Source organism: Pongo abelii, chromosome 8 (assembly GCF_028885655.2).
Source record: "Pongo abelii isolate AG06213 chromosome 8, NHGRI_mPonAbe1-v2.0_pri, whole genome shotgun sequence".
Lineage (NCBI taxonomy): Eukaryota > Metazoa > Chordata > Mammalia > Primates > Hominidae > Pongo > Pongo abelii.
Window position 1 is genome coordinate 25758969 of NC_071993.2, and position 18340 is coordinate 25777308.

Below are 18340 nucleotides of genomic sequence, written 5' to 3' on the forward strand. Positions count from 1 at the left end.
TGTCACAGGCTGGGGGAAGGATGAATAGAAGTGATTGCTTAATGGATTCAAGGTTTCTTTTTGAGATGAATATTCCAAAACCATTCTGGAATTAAATAGTGGTGATGGTTGCACAACCTCATGCATGTACCAAGAACTGACATGTACACTTTAAAGTTATAAATTTTATAGTATATATGTGAATTCTATCTCAATAAAAAGAGAATGTTAAAATATTATAGAGGGGCTTTGCTAGGCATTGTTATATATCCTTAGAATAAGAGAAATGAACAGATAAAAACCTGTGTTCTCACAGTACTTATATTCTGGAGAAGGGGAGAGGGGGAAGGGGAAACAGACAAGATAAATAAATAAGGTAAGTAGTATTTAAAATAGTATTTTAGATAGAGATAAGTGCCAAGGAAAAATAATAAAGCAGGAAATGGACAATATATGACAAATGACATTATTTCTTAAAGTCATAATTGTCTCCAAGACTTTGAAAACAAGAAAAACAATTTCATTTTTATAAATGACCTCCAGGTGGTGTAACCAGTGGCGTATGTTATTTTGGAGGGCAGGAACTCTATGATATTCACAATTTGTGGCCTTTAGTTCATGGCATCTGTGGGTCTCACAAACATATGTAGAAGAGTAAAGTAAAGATTCAGTTTACCAGGGAGGCTGGAGCAGGAGGACGGCTTCAGCCCACGAGTTTGAGGCTGCTGCATGCTATGACTATGCCTGTGAATAGCCACTGCTCTCCTGGCTGAGCAACATAGCAAGACCCTGTCTGTCTGTCTCTCTCTCTATATATATATCTATATGTATATGTAGATATAGATATAGATATATCTATGCAATGCCTTACACTGAGTTAACATCTACTGCTCATACTGAATTTCTGTTTCAGTTTTCACATTCAAGCAATAACCCACGAGATGATATTGCTACAGAAGCATATGAGGATGAGCTAGACATGGGCCGATCTGGATCCTACCTGAACAGCAGTATCAATTCAGCCTGGAGTGAGCACAGCTTGGATCCAGAGGACATTCGGGTAATGCCAGTACTCTTTCTTTCTTCCTATTTCAGATTAGCCTCATTTATACAGGCAGGCATGTGTGGGTTGGGGTGTGTGTGTGCATGCATGTGCACTCATGTTTGTGCATGTATGTCTCAGAAAGAGGGAATGTGTTTGGGTATGAACTGAAGATGTCAAATGCAGGATTAATCCAGTTCTAAAATATATGAACCATAGTATAAATTAGAATGCACAGGCCATTTCAACTTTTATAGTAGCGTGGTCAACCTCAGTAGTCTTAACTAACTTATTGGTATTCATAGTGATGAACTGATTAAATGTGTTCCATGATACATGTTTATAACATCTTGCTTAGGGAAAGGTAGGATAGATCTGTGGAGCAGAGAGGAGAGCCTGGATTATTTAAAATAATCTATGACTACATATCAGCATCTGAAGGAAGCAGATGTTTTTAATAGTCAATGGACTATTACCCTCTAAGCGTAATCTAACATCACATGTAACTTTATCAGTAGCTGCATGATTCTTCCAATACTGCTCAGGGATATGGTTCACCTATAAACAATATGCTGTGTTTTGTTCTGGTCCAGGCTCAGTCTGGTCCTCACAACTTGAATGTGCAAAGTGCTTGCTCCTTGATGCAAGGTTAGGATACATGAGTTCGTGTCTTAAGGTCCACACTTTATGTGAAACAAAACACAAAAGAATCAGAAAATACAAATCAGAAAAGTACAAATCAGAAGGTGCTTGCTCCTTGAAGCAAGGTTAGAATACATGAGTTCATGTCTTAAGGTCCACACTTTATGTGAAACAAAACACAAAAGAATCAGAAAGTACAAATGGGGAGAAAATCGACAAGTACATGTGTCAGAGAAAGCTGTAGAGCAGTTGCCCTAAATTAGAGCCCAAGTTTACTGAATTCCAGTACCATGTAGTGATCTTCTATGACTGAAACACTAAATTCTACACTTTTTTGAATTTGCTTTTGTTCTGGCAGGATGAGCTGAAAAAACTCTATGCCCAACTGGAAATATATAAAAGAAAGAAGATGATCACAAACAACCCCCACCTCCAGAAAAAGCGGTGCTCGAAGAAGGGCCTAGGTCGTTCCATCATGAGACGCATTACCGAGATCCCAGAGACAGTCAGCCGGCAGTGCTCTAAAGAGGACAAGGAGGGCGCCGACCATGGCACAGCCAAAGGCACTGCCCTCATCAGGAAGAACCCCCCAGAGTCTTCAGGGAACACAGGGAAATCCAAGGAGGAGACCCTGAAAAACCGAGTCTTCTCACTCAAGAAATCCCACAGCACTTATGACCACGTGAGAGACCAAACGGAAGAGTCCAGTAGCCTACCCACAGAAAGCCAAGAGGAGGAGGAGGCGACAGAAAATTCCACACTGGAATCCCTGTCGGGTAAAAAACTAACACAAAAACTAAAAGAAGACAGTGAGGCTGAGTCCACGGAGTCGGTGCCATTGGTGTGCAAGTCAGCAAGCGCTCACAACCTCAGCTCAGAGAAGAAACCTGGGCACCCACGAACATCGATGTTACAGAAGTCTCTCAGTGTCATAGCAAGCGCCAAGGAGAAGACTCTTGGATTAGCTGGGAAAACCCAAACAGCAGGTGTGGAAGAACGCACTAAATCCCAGAAACCTCTGCCAAAAGATAAAGAGGCAAACAGAAATCACTCAAATTCTGATAACACAGAGACTAAAGATCCTGCCCCCCAAAACTCAAATCCTGCAGAGGAGCCAAGAAAGCCTCAGAAATCTGGGATTATGAAACAACAAAGGGTCAACCCCACCACTGCCAATTCTGACCTGAACCCAGGTGCCACCCAGATGAAGGACAACTTTGACATTGGGGAGGTGTGTCCTTGGGAGGTTTATGACCTGACCCCTGGTCCTGTGCCTTCAGAATCAAAAGTTCAAAAGCACGTGTCTATTGTGGCTTCTGAAATGGAGAAAAACCCCACTTTTTCCTTAAAGGAGAAATCTCACCACAAGCCTAAGGCAGCTGAGGTTTGTCAGCAATCCAATCAGAAGCGCATAGATAAGGCTGAAGTATGCCTTTGGGAGAGCCAAGGCCAGTCCATTTTGGAAGATAAGAAGCTTTTGATTTCCAAGACTCCAGTTCTCCCAGAGAGGGCAAAAGAGGAGAATGGAGGTCAGCCTCATGCAGCCAATGTGTGTGCTGGGCAGAGTGAAGAACTGCCCCCCAAAGCTGTAGCATCAAAAACAGAGAATGAAAATCTCAACCAAATAGGACACCAGGAAAAAAAGACATCTTCTGAGGAGAATGTGCGTGGCTCCTATAACTCAAGTAATAACTTCCAACAACCTTTAACATCACGAGCGGAGGTTTGTCCTTGGGAGTTTGAGACCCCAGCTCAACCAAATGCTGGAAGAAGTGTAGCTTTACCTGCCTCTTCTGCTCTAAGTGCTAATAAGATAGCAGGGCCTAGGAAAGAAGAGGTCTGGGATACTTTCAAAGTGTAGCATCTCCAGGAAGAAGACGAAAAGGAGGGAACCCCGGATTGGATATGAGACAGAAGATATAAGAATCAAAAATTCCCAAGGAGGATTTGTCAATCAAGGAAAACATGACAGATGGTGAGGTAAAGTCAAAGGCATGGGTAGAAGAGGACCAGGGGAGCAAGAGCAACAACGTCATAATGGAGAAGTCAGACTTTGGTCAAGAAAGTCCTTCCCCTGGTAACACTAGGAAAATCTTTCCATTTCAGCATGTTTAAGGAAAATAGCCCACAGTGTCTGCCCTGATCAATACGTACCCATGGGACTTTGAAGATCCTAAGCTAAGTAAACCAGGAGACACAGAAGACGTACCAGATTTGCAAAGAAGGAAAAGGTATAGACATATATAACTGAAATTCTAAGTAGCTGACCGAGAAGAACTTACTTTACCTATTTAACCTTGATAGCACTGCTAACTTAATGCATCCCAAAAATATCTTTTATATTAATGATTGCTCTCATTTTCTTATAAATGTATGTTTCAGTACATCATTGTGTCTCATATTCAAGCATTCCAGATTGTATAATTTTTGCAAATAACTTTGGTATTATGTGACACAACACATTTATGCAATCTGCAGCTACTCAATTGTTATTGCACCTTACAGAATACCTGCTATCTATCAACTTTAGTTGATTCTTGAAGTACAGTAAGCTTTCTCTGGCTTGGGAAGCCATAACTGTTACTATAAAAACTTTTAGTTTTGGCTGTGGTTTATATATTGTGACTTTGAATTTGACTCTATTATTTCACATCATGGTTTGTTATACTGTCTTAATCAGGGTTTTTTATACAAGTTGAGTTACTTGTTTTGCACTTCTTGTTAGGACTCAGAAGCTTTATTAATATTGGAGATCAAGTGGTCCTACTTAGTCATATGTCTCAATAAGTTAAGGACAACTTATCCGTTGTTTATTCAAAGTCAGAGATAGATAACGCCTTCATTCCAATTAATTGTCCCTTTTAACTCTTTCAGTATTTCCTACTTAGCAGCATTTCCAAAGGAAGAAGCTAAGAGTGAGAAAAATATACCGTGCATTATTATTACCATTGGAAAGGGAAGACTCTAGGGATGACATGAGAATTATAGCAGTACTATAGACCCAGGAAGTTTGCCTTTCAAAAAAAACACAGGTAGCTCCTGATAGCACTTTCAAGGGATTATTTTTTTAAAGAGAAAAATTATGGTAGCATTAAGATCATTGTATGGATATATTTTTATTATGTATACTGAAAATACAGTATTTTAAAATACCTTAAACTATTTATTCTCATAAACTCTTATTCATTGCTTCAGCTAGAGGTAGAACTTGCTGGGCTCAAATCCCAAAGAGGTTTCATAACCTTATTTAATCAAAGCCTATAAGGTGGTATGGAATCTTCATTCTCCCAAGCACTGAAAAATGTCTAAGTCCTGCAAATTGCCATTGTGAGCCACTTGCTCGACATGTAACATGTGAGGTCTATTTGCAATGCAAAGCAGCCCCCAAAGCATATTTTATAAAGCTTATTGCATTCCACACTGATCTCTTGGCATGGGAATCCTAAGCTGCCGACTTAGCCCTACCAACATGATCATGCAATGAGATTCCAAAGCTCAGTCTCATTTCATTTAAAGAAGAATCACTCAGAAATAGAACCGAGACTTCCCTTTTTCTCCCTGTAAACACCCAAGTATCAACTGCTTATTTGGCCAGGACACTCCCAGCACAAATAACTATTTTTTATGTCACAAGCAGCAAGGAGGACATGCTAGGGTGATAAAAAGATGGAGAAACAGAATCAGAGGGTGGATATAGGGCTGTTCTTAGAGAGTATTTTCAGTGGAAGGTAAAAACAGAATTCTCCATATTCATCATCAAATTTTTCTCAGTGATTTTTTTATTCAGGAGTAAGCAAGCACTTCACTATTTCACAAAGCTGTGTGCAAATCTTCCTCACCCATTTGCTGACTTTATGCATTACTCAGGTTGGTGGGGTCGGTTTGAGAAGATATAGAAATTCTATTTTTGTGTCTTTACACTATTTATTTCTTTTATCTCTTCCTTTTCAATGAAGGCCTATATGCTTGGTGACCTCCTTTAAGGAGTCTTTGTGAATTGGGTTGGAAGTTCCTAGACCCACATATTTGTTTCATTTATGTCTGAAATCTGTTAGCACTTGATTCTTTTCTTGAGAAATATGCAGTCAAGCATCAGTGACTTTCTATTGCACTTCAGGATTGATCCTGCTAGAGATGTGACTTAAAAAGACTTGCCAAATTATACCTTAGCGACATTCTATAGTTCATAGATTATTCTCCACCAGCATAAATCAGTGAGAGTGCCTAGAGTCTTTCTGAGAGTTTCATTGCCATTATCAACAAGAGAAGTTGAAATTTACAAGTCAGGAGGTTATTTTTGCAGATTGATAACCATAGAAAGTGAATAAACACTTTTAAGGTCGCAAACATTTGCTACGTTGTCCTTCTCAATGCATGTGCAGGCTGCATCCTGTCCTTGTTTTTAAGCCAGGGTTTATAAATAAGTAGATTTATACCAATCTTAATAGAATTGTATATTTTATGCAAGAATTAAATGCTTTACAACATGAAGTATAACTCAACCCACTGTAAACTTTGGTGGCAATATGGATTTGAAACTCGACAGTTCTCTTGTATTTGCTTCCTAGGTTTCTGCATGCAAGTTATGACAGGTAGGACTGAAAAAACACTGCCTTTTGACTTCTAGCATTTAGCAACCGAGAGTCGTAGAGTCAATAAAGCTGTAAGTCTCTTCACTTAATCTGTGGTTCTCCTAAAACTATTATCTGAAACCTACAGCATCCCACCATGAAATATTTGGTAAATTTATGTTGTGACGTGTTGCAGCATGTAAATAATTATAACTTCTCTGCAATAAAACATATTTATATGAAAGTGATTTGTGGGGATTTGTGTGTTCATCTATAGAAAACTGAATTTATTTCATCCAACTTTAAAAGAAATTCCATATATTTGTTTGGCTCTGGTATCCTTGTGCACATACATCCTCATATTGCCAGTCTATAGGAATATGTGATTAGCCAAATGTGGCCTCAAACACACAGGTAATCATTTGGAGGCAATCAAACCTATTTGTGGTTTTGATTTAAGAAGGCTCTTCCCAAATGGAAACTAACTCAGCTACCTTTTTTCTTTGCTTGTTTACTCCACACACAGTACCAGGAAATCTGCTAAGGAGCGATGATACAAAGATAAACAACCCCTCCAGGAACACTCAGGCCCATGAGAGTATCCAGTCACTAGTATAACAATATGCAGATGAGCATAAGTAAGGTCAGGGAAGTCTCACTAGAGAGTTCAGGTTCACCAGGCCAAAAATCTGCAAAGGGAACAAACAGGTATCAAAGGGAAACTGTTGTAAGGCTGGAGAAGTAACTGAGCACAGACTGCACGCCACGCTTCAGGTTAACTGCAGCTTCATCCTGGAGCACTGGAAGCTACCGGGAAGCTTTTAAAAATGGCATAATGAAGCCAAAAATTAGATCATTTTGGAAGCAGCCCTGAAATGGACTGAAATGGGAAGAGACTAGAGGCAGCTAAAAAAGATTAGTGTGAGAGTCATGATGAGAGAAGATGAGAGCCTAAAGAGGAGATGGAAAGATTCGTGTTTATTTCATCAAAATCACATCTCCAATTGAGTTTACTATTTTATTATACTCATGGGAAATGGGAAAAATCAGGTTACCTAGATAACTGTCAAATATAATTTTTTTCTAAGTTTGTTGACATTTTGGCTGATTTCAAAAGCCTTGAAAGCCCTTTCTGAAGACTGGTAGACCTCATATCATCTGTTCACGAGAAAAGCTCACGAACAGGATCCCATGTTCCTGCTATGGGAAAGCTTGGTACTAAACTGGGCTGGGAAAGAAGGCACTTGGGGAATGTTGCAGTGTGGACTGAAGTTTCTATCAGGTCAGAAGAGCTCTAGAAAGACAACCAGGCCTGAAAAGAGGGAAGGGAAGAGAGCTGGTCCCCCACCTTATCCCTGCACCCCTCTTTATTTGGAAGAAGCGTAGCAACTACCTTTTCCCATCTGCTCACACCATTGCCACTTACAGAATTTTCAGTTATTGCTGGACTTGCCTAGTTGACCTGCCTGGCTATATTATTTTTTCATATATATTGTTTCTTTGTTCTAAATTTAGAATCTTTCTGCTAAAAAAAAAAAATACCTAAGGGAAATCAGAAATAGACTTTATCACATAAAAACTAATAATGTAAATCTGGTGTCCTAAAACAATGCAAGTTAGTTAAGATTTTCTTATATCAGGATATTCCATCTTTTCCCCCTGAATAGTTGTAAAGACAGCAATCAAATCTTTCTAATTTGTGTTGTTTTCTCTTTAAACATTTTGATTCTTAGAAAGTACAAGGGCAAAGTTCAAGCATCTTGTGTGTTCTAATTCAGCGTTAACTGGCTAGAAGTCAGATAATGAAATGTATGAATCGGTTTTTAATTTCCCTCTCTTTCCCTGTGATGTGAAAATTGCCAGAAATAAAACTGTCTGATCAAATGAACATGGAAAATAAGGGATAAATATAGGAAGAGGCCTGTGCTGCACAGCAGTCACATTCCTAGAAAGAAAAATAATTTAAATATGCAAATAGAAGGTCCATGCCAGTTCTTGTAGAACATACTCCCATTTCAATTCAATCAGCAATAGAAAAGAAAAAAATGCCCTCAGTTGTGCACACAAGAGAAAGATTCATGCAGTTTTTTCTCCAGATACACCAAGAGGTCTGATTCTTCCATGCCTTTTGTGTTTGCCTGTTGGTCCAGCTCAAATTCCCTCCCCTTCTTCTCCCTGCCAACATGTTATGTACACTTTAATGCTAGAGTGATCATATATTTTATTGGCCAAAGAAAACCTTTGAGAGTAAAAGGGCAGTATTAAACTATACACCTGGCTGGGAACTGCAGCTCACGTCTGTAATCCCAACAGTTCGGGAGGCCAAGGTAGGAGGACTGCTTGAGGCCAGGAGTTCAATAGCAGACTGAGCAACACAGCGAGACCCATCTCTACCAAAAAAAAAAAAAAAAAAAAAAATTAGCTGGGCATGGTGGCATGTGCCTGTAATCCCAGCTACTCAGAAGGCTGCGGCAAGAGGATCCCTTGAGCCTAGGAAGTTGAGGATGCAGTGAGCCATGATCATGCCTCTGCACTCCAGTGTAGGTGACAGAGCAAGACCTTGTCTTAAAAAAATAAATTACACCTGGATAACAGTGTAAACTGGGACTACCCCTGGTCACCCAGGATGTTTGTTTTCCCTAATTCAAGGAGCAGCACAAAGGCCCCTGTTATCTCCGTGAAACATTTCCTAATTCCTCAAGTCAGAATGAATTCCTTCTTCTCAGCTCGCCTTAGGAATTTACTTATGTCTCTTACTGCACTGACTTACAATTTAGTTACATGCTCCACTGAGTCATCTGCTAAATTAAGAGCTCTATTCATCTATAGATCCCCAATCTTACATAATGTGCTTTGCCCTGAGTTCAGTAAATATTTGCCCAACTGGAATTTTTGATTACTAATCACTGCTTAAAATACACCTGAAGAGAGCGAGAAATTCAGAAGTTGGGCGAGAACTTGCTGCGGCATTTCTAAAATGTTATTTAACTGGACTTCCATGTAGATTCTGGCAGTTCCTGGAAAACCCATAGAGTATGATTGAATCATGTTAATTCTAACTCTCCAGCTTTGTAACGTTAAGTATTGATTTGCCACCATAAGGAAAGAGAAGCTAAGGTTGCGGCCATGGCCCGGTTTGTTAGAGCTATGAAAGAGATTTCCATATGTCATAAAAAGTAAGAAATATTGCATTAGGCTGTAGGAACTTGAACTTGCTTTTAGTTATTTGAACTCTTTCTGAAAAATAAAGCATGGCTGAGTCTATATAAAACATCCACATAAAAATAGATACTGATGCTTGGCTTTCAGATGCTGCTGAGAAGTGAGATATTGAGTTTGAACAAACTATTTGGACATTTGGTTGACTTGAGAATTTCTTATCCATATGTTTCGTGTTATATAGAAGTCGTCATAATATGCTTGCATATAACCATAAGTGTTTCTTGTGTGAACAGAAATATATATGTTACATGTAAATACATATACACATATCACTTGTTGGAAATTGGGAAAATATATAAAAAGCATCTAAATTTGCCACATAGTACAGATATTAAAAGATCATGAAAAATATTTTTTCTTTTTACATCTCAAAGACTAATAGCAATATGCACATATGGTGAATAATTTACAAATTTGTCCCTCTGCCTTTCATATTACATGCTGCTTATAATAAGTTGAGGAACCTAGATTTATTATTGTAGTCCTTAGACAAAATTTGATGATGGAACCATGTAAATAAATAGGGATTAAACCAGAGTCAAGAGGCGGCCAATAAGGGGTCTACTTTCTGACACATGAGAAAACTGGAAATAAAGTTGTTTAAGAGCACCCAGGCACAAACTCAGTTTCTGGACCACTTGAATGAAAGGGTCAGCAGGTTGACTGCCCTGTAAGCATTTGCTGGACCATGGGAAAGCTAGAAAGGCTATCATTCAAATATATAATAGACACTCATCCTCTTTACAGCCCCCTGTAAAGAAGAAGAGCGGTCATCTATTTTCTCAACTCTGATGGTATCCTACCTGTGCAGTTACCTGCCTCTGTACACCTCCTCCAGTGGTGCGGGACCCAGAAGGCATGGAAAAGCCAAGGCAAAGCATACCTCTCCTCTTGCTTTCTGTACCCACTTACTTTCATTAAATTTGTATGTCTTTGACTAAGTTTAAAAACATGGGCAAGGCGCAGTGGCTCACACCTGTAATCCCAGCACTGTGGGAGGCTGAGGCAGGCAAATTACCTGAGGTCAGGAGTTTGAAAGCACCCTGGCCAACATGGTGAAACCCTGTCTCTACTAAAAATACAAAAAACTAGCCAGATGTGGTCGCGGGCACCTGTAATCCCAGCTACTCCAGGGGCTGAGGCAGGAGAATCGCTTAAACTTGGGAGCCAGAGGTTGCAGTGAGTTGAGATCACCCCATTGCACTTCAGCTTGGGCAACAAGAGCAAAACTCCATCTCAAAAAAAAAAAAAAAATGTGTAATAGAAAGTATGAATTAAAAACACATTGAAACAAAAATCCTAAAACACATTTTAAAAAACCATGTGTAAGTTGGGAGATATTTGATAGATATTTTATAACATGTACAAATAGTGGTAAATACCTCTGATAAAGAACAGTAGGGGTCAGGCACAGTGGCTCACACCTGTAATGCCAGCACTCTGGGAGGGTGAGGCGGGAGGATTGCTTGAGCTCAGGACTTCAAGACCAGCCTGGGCAACATGGTGAAACTTTGTCATTACAAAAAAAATTCATAAATTAGCCAGGGGTGGTGGCTTGCCCCTGAAGCCCTAGCTATTCAGGAGGCTGAGATTGGAGGATTACTTGAGCCTGGAAGTTTGAGGCTGTGGTGAGCTACGATTGCATCACTGCACTCACATTCTGCTTCTACAGCGGTTATTCCCTGCTGTTTCATAAAGCTGTATTTAACTTAAATTATTGTTATTCTTTGATCACGAAGAATAGATAAAATACTAGGAACAGAGCAAACATGCCTCCCCCAAAAGCCTGCATTATGTAAGCAATGAGTTTAGTTCTCCATAAAGATAAAATACTATTTCAGGCAGTAAATTTAACAAGGAAGTTAAATTTAGAATGAAATTTTTATTATTTTGAAATTCCTTTTTAGTTTCCAATACAAATTCATGAAACTCAAGCTGCTGGACTATTTGGCCTGGGACCAGAACACACTGAACAGCAGCCATAGCATGGGCCTGAATTTTATTTATTTTTATTACACTTTAAGTTCTGGGATACATGTGCAGAACGTGCAGGTTTGTTACATAGGTATACATGTGCCATGATGGTTTGCTGCACCCATCAACCCGTCATCTACATTAGGTATTTCTCCTAATGCTATCCCTTCCCTTGCCCCTAACCCCGTGACAGGCCCTGGTGTGTGATATTCGCCTCCCTGTAAAACCATAACACCCTAGAAGAAAACCTAGGCAATACCATTCAGGACATAGGCATGGGTAAAGACTTTATGACTAAAACACCAAAAGCAATTGCAACAAAAGCCAAAATTGACAAACGGGATCTAATTAAACTAAAGAGTTTCTGCATAGTGAAAGAAACTATCATCAGACTGAACAGGCAACCTACAGAATGCGAGAAAATTTTTGCAATCTATTCATCTGACAAAGGGCTAATATCCAGAATATACAAGGAACTTAAACAAATTTACAAGGAAAAACAACCCCAGCAAAAAGTGGACAAAGGATATGAACAGACGCTTTTCAAAAGAAGACATTTATGTGGCCAACACACATGAAAAAAAGATCATCATCACTGGTCGTTAGAGAAACGTAAATCAAAACCACCATGAGATACCATTCTCATGACAGTTAGAATGAAAATCATTAAAAAGTCAGGAAAAAGATACTGGAGAGGATGTGGCGAAAGAGGAACACTTTTACATTGTTAGTGGGAGTGTAAATTAGTTCCACCATTGTAGAAGACAGTGTGGTGATTCCTCAAGGATCTAGAATTTTTTTAAGTGTTTTAGCTTTTGTTTTTGTGAGTATATAGTAGGTGTATGTATTTATGGTTTACATGAGATATTTTGATACAGGCATGCAATAATAAAAACATCAAAGTATATGGAGTATCCATCACCTTAAGCATTTATTCTTTGTGTTACAAAGAATGCAATCATGCTCTTTTAGTTATTTTAAAATGTACATTTTTTCTTTACTATAGTCACCATTTTGTGCTAGGAAATAGGTCTTAATAATTCTAATTATCTGTACGCATTAACCATCCCCACTCCCCTCCCCATCCCCCCTACCATCCACTACACTTCCCAGCCTCTGGTATCCATTCATTTACTCTCTATCTTCATGAGTTCAATGGTTTTAACTTTTAGCTCCCACAAATAAGTGAGAACATGCAAAGTTTCTCTTTCTGTGCCTGGCTTATTTCACTTAACATAATGACCTCCAGCTCCATCCATGTTGTTGCAAATGACAGGATTTTATTATTTTTAATGGCTGAATAATACTTCATTGTTGATATGTATCACAGTTTCTTTATCCATTCATCGTTGATGGATGTGTAGGTTGTTTCAAAGTTTTGGCTATTGTGAACAGCAATAAACATGGGAGTGCATATATCTATTCAACATACAGATTTCCTTTCTTTTAGGTATATATTTAGCAGTGTGATTGCTGGATCATATGGTAGTTCTATTTTTAGTTTTTTGAGGCACCTCCAAACTGTTCTCCATAGTGTTTGTACTAATTTACATTTCCACCAATAGTTTATAAGGATTTCCTTTTCTCTACATTCTCACCAGGACTTGTTATTGCCTGTCTTTTGGATATAAGCCATTTTAACTGAAGTGAGATGATATGTCATTGTAGTTTTGACTTGCATTTCTCTGATGATCAATGATGTTGAACACCATTTCATATACCTGTTTGCCTGTGTATGTCTTCTTTTGAGAAATGTATATTCAGATATTTTGTCCATTTTTTAACAGTAATATTAGATTTTTTTCCTATAGAGTTGTTTGAGCTTCCTATATGTTCTAGTGATTAATCCCTTGTCAAGTGGATAGTTTGCAAGTATTTTCTTCCATTCTGTGAGTTGTGTCTTCACTTTGTTGATTGTTTTCTTTGCTGTGCAGAAGTTTTTTAAATTGATGTGATCTCATTTGTCCATTTTTGCTTTGGATGTCTGTCACTGTGGGGTATTACTCAAGGAATATTTGCCCACCCTGATATCCTGAATTTCCCCCAGTGTTTTCTTGCAGTAGTTTTATGGTTTTAGGTCTTAGATTTAAGTCTTTAATCAAATTTTATTTGACTTTTATATATGGTGAGAGATAGGGGTCTAATTTCATTTTTCTGCATATGGATATCCAGTTTTCCTAGTGCTATTTCTTGAAGAGATTAGATTGTCCTTTCCTCAGTGTAATGTTCTTGGCACCTTTGTCAAAAATCAGATCACTGTATATGTATGGATTTATTTCTGGGTTCTCTATTCTATTCCACTGGTCTATATGTCTCTATTTATGTCGGTACCATGCCATTTTGTTTACTATAGCTCTAGAGTATAATTTGAAATCAGGTAATGTGATTCCCTCCAGTTTTGTTCTTTTTTCTTAAGATAACTCTGGCTATTCTGAGTCTTTTGTGGTTGGCACATAGCTTTAGGACTATTTCTTTTATTTATGTGAAGATTATCTTGGTATTTTGATAGAGATTGCATCGAATCTGTAGATTGCTTTGGATAGTATGGATATTTTAACAATGTTGATTCTTCTAATCCATGCACATGGAATATCTTTCCTTTTTTTGGTCTCCTCTTCAATTTCTTTCATCAGTGTTTTATAGTTTTCCTTGTAGAGGTCTTTCACTTCTTTGGTTAATTTAATTCCTATGTATTTTATTTGTAGCTATTCTAAATGGGACCACTTTCTTCATTTCTTTTTCAGATTATTCACTGTTGGCATATAGAAAAACTACTGGTTTTTTAATGTTGATTTTGTATCTTGAAACTATGGAATTTGTTTATCAGTTCTAACACTTTTTTGGTAGAGTCTTTAGGTTTTTCCAAATATAAGATATTATCCATAAACAAGAATAATTTATTTCCAATTTAAGTGCCCTTTTTTTCTCCTGTCTGATTGCTCTAGCTAGGACTTCCAGTGTTATGTTGAATAACAGTGATGAAAGTGTACATCCTTGTCATGTTCCAGATATTAGGGGAAAGGATTTCAGATTTCAGTTTTTCTCCATTTAGTATAATACTAGCTATAGGTCTGTCATATATGGCTTTATCTTGGGGTATATTCCTTCTATATCCAGGATTGTTAAGGTTTTTATCATGAAAGAATTTTATCAAATGCTTTTTCAGCATCAATTGAAATGATCATATATGGTTTTTGTCCCTCATTCCATTGATATGAGGTATCACATTAATTGATTTGCATATGTTGAATCATCCTTGCATCCCTGAGATAAATCCCATTTAGTCATGATGAATGATCTTTTTAATATGTTGTTGAATTCTGTTTGCTAGTGTTAAGGATTTTTCTATCAATATTCATCAGTGATATTGGCTTGTAGTTTTTATTTTTTGATGTGTCTTTGGTTTTGGTATCACAGTAATATTGGCCTTGTAGAATGAGTTTGGAAGTATTCCTTCCTCCTCTATTTCTCAGAATAGTATGAGTAGAATTGGTATGAGTTCTTCTTTAGATATTTGGTAGAATTCAGCAGTGAAGCCATTGGGTTCTGGGCTTTTCTTTGCTGGAGGACTTTTTATTATGGCTTTGATGTCATTACTTCTTATTGGTCTGTTCAGGTTTTCAATTTCTTCCTAGTTCAATCTTGACAGGTTGTGTGTGTTTAGGAACTCATTCATTTCTTCTGAATGTTCCAATTTATTGGCCTATAGTTGTTCATAGTAGCCATTAATGATTCTTTGAATTTCTGCAGTATCAGTAGTAATGTCTCCTTTATCATCTCCAATTTTATTTGGATCTTCTCTTTTTTTCTTAGCTTGGCTAAAAGCATGTCAATTACGTCTATTCTATCTTTTCAAAAAACCAACTTTTTGTTTTGATCTTTTGTATTTTTTGATTCATTTTAATTTCATTTATCTCTGCTCTGAACTTCATTTCTTTTCTTCTACTAGTTTTGGGTTTGGTTTGCTCTTTTCTATTTATTCAAGGTGCACCATTAGGTTACAGTTTTTCTTCTTTTTGGATGTAGGTGCTATAGCTTATAAACTTTCCTATTAGTACAACTTTTGCTGTTATCCCATAAGTTTTGGTATGTTGTGTTTCCATTATCATTATTTCAAGAATTTTTCAATTTCCTTCTTAATTTCTCATTTACCCACTGGTCATTCAGGAGCATATTGTTTAATTTCCATGTGCTTGTATAGTCTCCAGAATTCCTCTTATTGATTTCCAGTTTTTATACCATCGTGGTCAGAGAAGATGCTTGATGTTATTTCAGGTTTTTTAATGAATGCTTTAAGACTTGTTATGTGACCTAACGTATGGTCTATCCTTGAGATTGATCCATGTGCTGAGGAAAAGAATGCATATTTTGCAGCTGTTGGATAAAATATTTTGTAAATATTAAGTATTCTGTACATGTAGATCCATTTGGTCTATAGTGTACATTAAGTCCAGTGTTTCTTTGTTAATTTTCTGTCTCAAAGATCTGTTAAATGCTAAAGGTGGGGTGTTGAAGTCTCCACCTATTATTGAATTGCGATCTATCTCTTTCTTTAACTCTAGTATTTGATTTATATATCTGGTGCTCCAGTGTTGGGTGTATATATATTTACAACTGATATATTCTCTTCCTGAATTGACCCCTTTACCATTATGTAATGACCTTTTTGTCTCTTCTTACAGTTTTGGTCTTGAAATCTATTTTTTCTGATATAAGTATGGCTACTCCTGCTTTTTGGTTTTGACTGACATGAAATTTTTTTCATTCCTCTGTTTTTAGTCTATGTGTGCCTTTATAGGTAAAGTGTGTTTCTTGTAGGCAAGAGATCATTGGATCTTGTGTTTTAATCCATTCAGCCACTCCATGTCTTTTGATTAGAGACTTTAGTGCATTTACATTCAATATTATTATTGATAAGTAAGGAATTACTCCTTCCATTTTGTTATGTTTTCTGGTTGTTTTGTGGTCTTCTCTTACTTCTTTCTTTTCCTTCCTGTCTTCCTTTTAGTGAAAGTGACTTTCTTTGGTGATATAATTTAGTTTCTTGCTTTTTATTTTTTGTTTATCTGTTGTATTTTTTTTGGTTGAGGTTACCATGAGGCTTGCGACTATCTTATAACCCATTATTTTAAGCTGATGACAATTTAACACTGCTCGCATAAACTAATAAGCAAAAAGGAAAACTAATAAAAACTCTACAGTTTAACTTTGTTTCCCTACCCTTTAACTTCTTGTTTCTGTTTATATCTTATTGTATTGTGTATGTCTTGAAAGTTATAATTTTTGAGTGGTTAGTCTTTTAGCCTTTCTACTTAAGAGTAGTTTATACACCACAGTTACAATATTTATAATATTCTATGTTTTTGTGTATTGCTAGTGAGTTTTGTATTTTTAAATGATGTCTTATAGCTCATTGACATCCTTTGTGATTGAAGTACATCCTGTAGCATTTCTCATAGGACAGGTCTGGTGTTGACGAAATCCCTCAAGCTTTTGTCTGGAAAAAGTCTTAATTTGCCCTTCATGTTTGAAGAATATTTTTATCAGATGTACAATTCTAGGGTAGAAGTTTTTGTTTTGTTTTTTTTCCTTCAGCACTTTAAGTATGTTATGCCACTCTCTCCTGTCCTGTAAGGTTTCCATTGAAAAGTCTGCTGCCAGACATGTTGGATCACCATTGTATGTTGTTTCTTTTCTCTTGCTGCTTTTAGGATCTTTTATCCTCGACCTTTGGGAGCTTGATTATTAAATGCCTTGAAGTAGTCTTCTTTGAGTTAAATCTGCTTGGTGTTCTATAACCTCCTTGTACTTGGATATTAATATCTTTAAGTTTGAGAAGTTCTGTGATATTATCCCTTTGAATAAACTTGCTACACCATCTTTTTCTTTACCTCCTCTTTAAGGTCAATAATAACTCTTAGATTTGCCCTTTGGAGGCTATTTTCTAGATCTTGTAGGTGTGCGCCTCATTGTTTTTTACTCTTTGTTCTTTTGTCTCCTCTGTGTATTTTCAAACAACCTGTCCTCAAGATCAATAATTCTGTCTTCTGCTTGATCAGTTGTGCTATTAAGATGCTCTAATGAATTCCTCAGTATGTCACTTGTATTTTCAACTGTAGAATTTCTGTCTGATTCTTTTTAATTATTTCAATCCATTTGTTACATTTATTTGTCTGAATTCTTTTTCTGTGTTATTTTGAATTTGAGTATCCACAAAACAGATATTTTGAATTCTCTGTCTGAAAGGTGACATATTTCTGCTTCTCTAGGATTTGTCTCTGGTGCCTTATTTAGTTCATTTGATGATATTTTCCTGAATGGTCTTGACGCTTGTTGATGTTCTTCAGTGTCTAGGCATTGAAGAGTTGGGAATTTATAGTAGTCTAACCAGTCTGGGCTTGTTTGTACCCATCCCTCTTGGGAAGGCTTTCTAGGTATTTGAAAGGACTTGGGTGTCGTGATCTAAGTCATATCTCCATTAGGGGCCACCCCAAGCCTAGTAATGCTGTGCTTCTTGCAGACTCATGGTGGTACCACCCTAGTAGTCTGCGATAAGATCCAAAAGAATTATCTGGATTACCAGGGTTCAGGAAGTTCTCTTTTGTTATTCCTTTGAATAAACTTTCTGCCCCTATTTCTTTCTCTGCCTCCTCTTTAATGCCAATAAGTCTTAAGATCTGCCCTTATGAGGCTTGTTCTCTTCCCTTACTTTCTCTCAAACAAATGAAGTCTCAGTCTCTGTCTAAGCTTGCCGTCAAATGACAAGACAACATGGTTCTTCTCGCTCTCCCCTTTCCTTTCCATAGGCAGAGGAGCCTCACCTCATGGTCACCATCACTACAGGCCCACTGGGAATACTATCAGGCTCCTGCCAATTTTCCCTTAAGGTCTTAGGGCTCTTCAGTCAGCT

General features: G+C 37.5%; 1 protein-coding gene across 1 annotated transcript in view; it reads left to right on the forward strand.

The window, feature by feature from the left end:
* GPR158 (G protein-coupled receptor 158) overlaps positions 1 to 4746 on the forward strand; it is a 424507-nt gene extending 419761 nt beyond the window's left edge. The window contains exons 10-11 of the mRNA XM_002820608.5: positions 893 to 1039; positions 2022 to 4746. Coding sequence (XP_002820654.2) covers positions 893 to 1039; positions 2022 to 3524 — 1650 coding nt within the window. The 3' untranslated portion in view covers positions 3525 to 4746. The remainder of the gene's footprint in view (positions 1 to 892; positions 1040 to 2021) is intronic.
* Positions 4747 to 18340: the final 13594 nt, after the last annotated feature.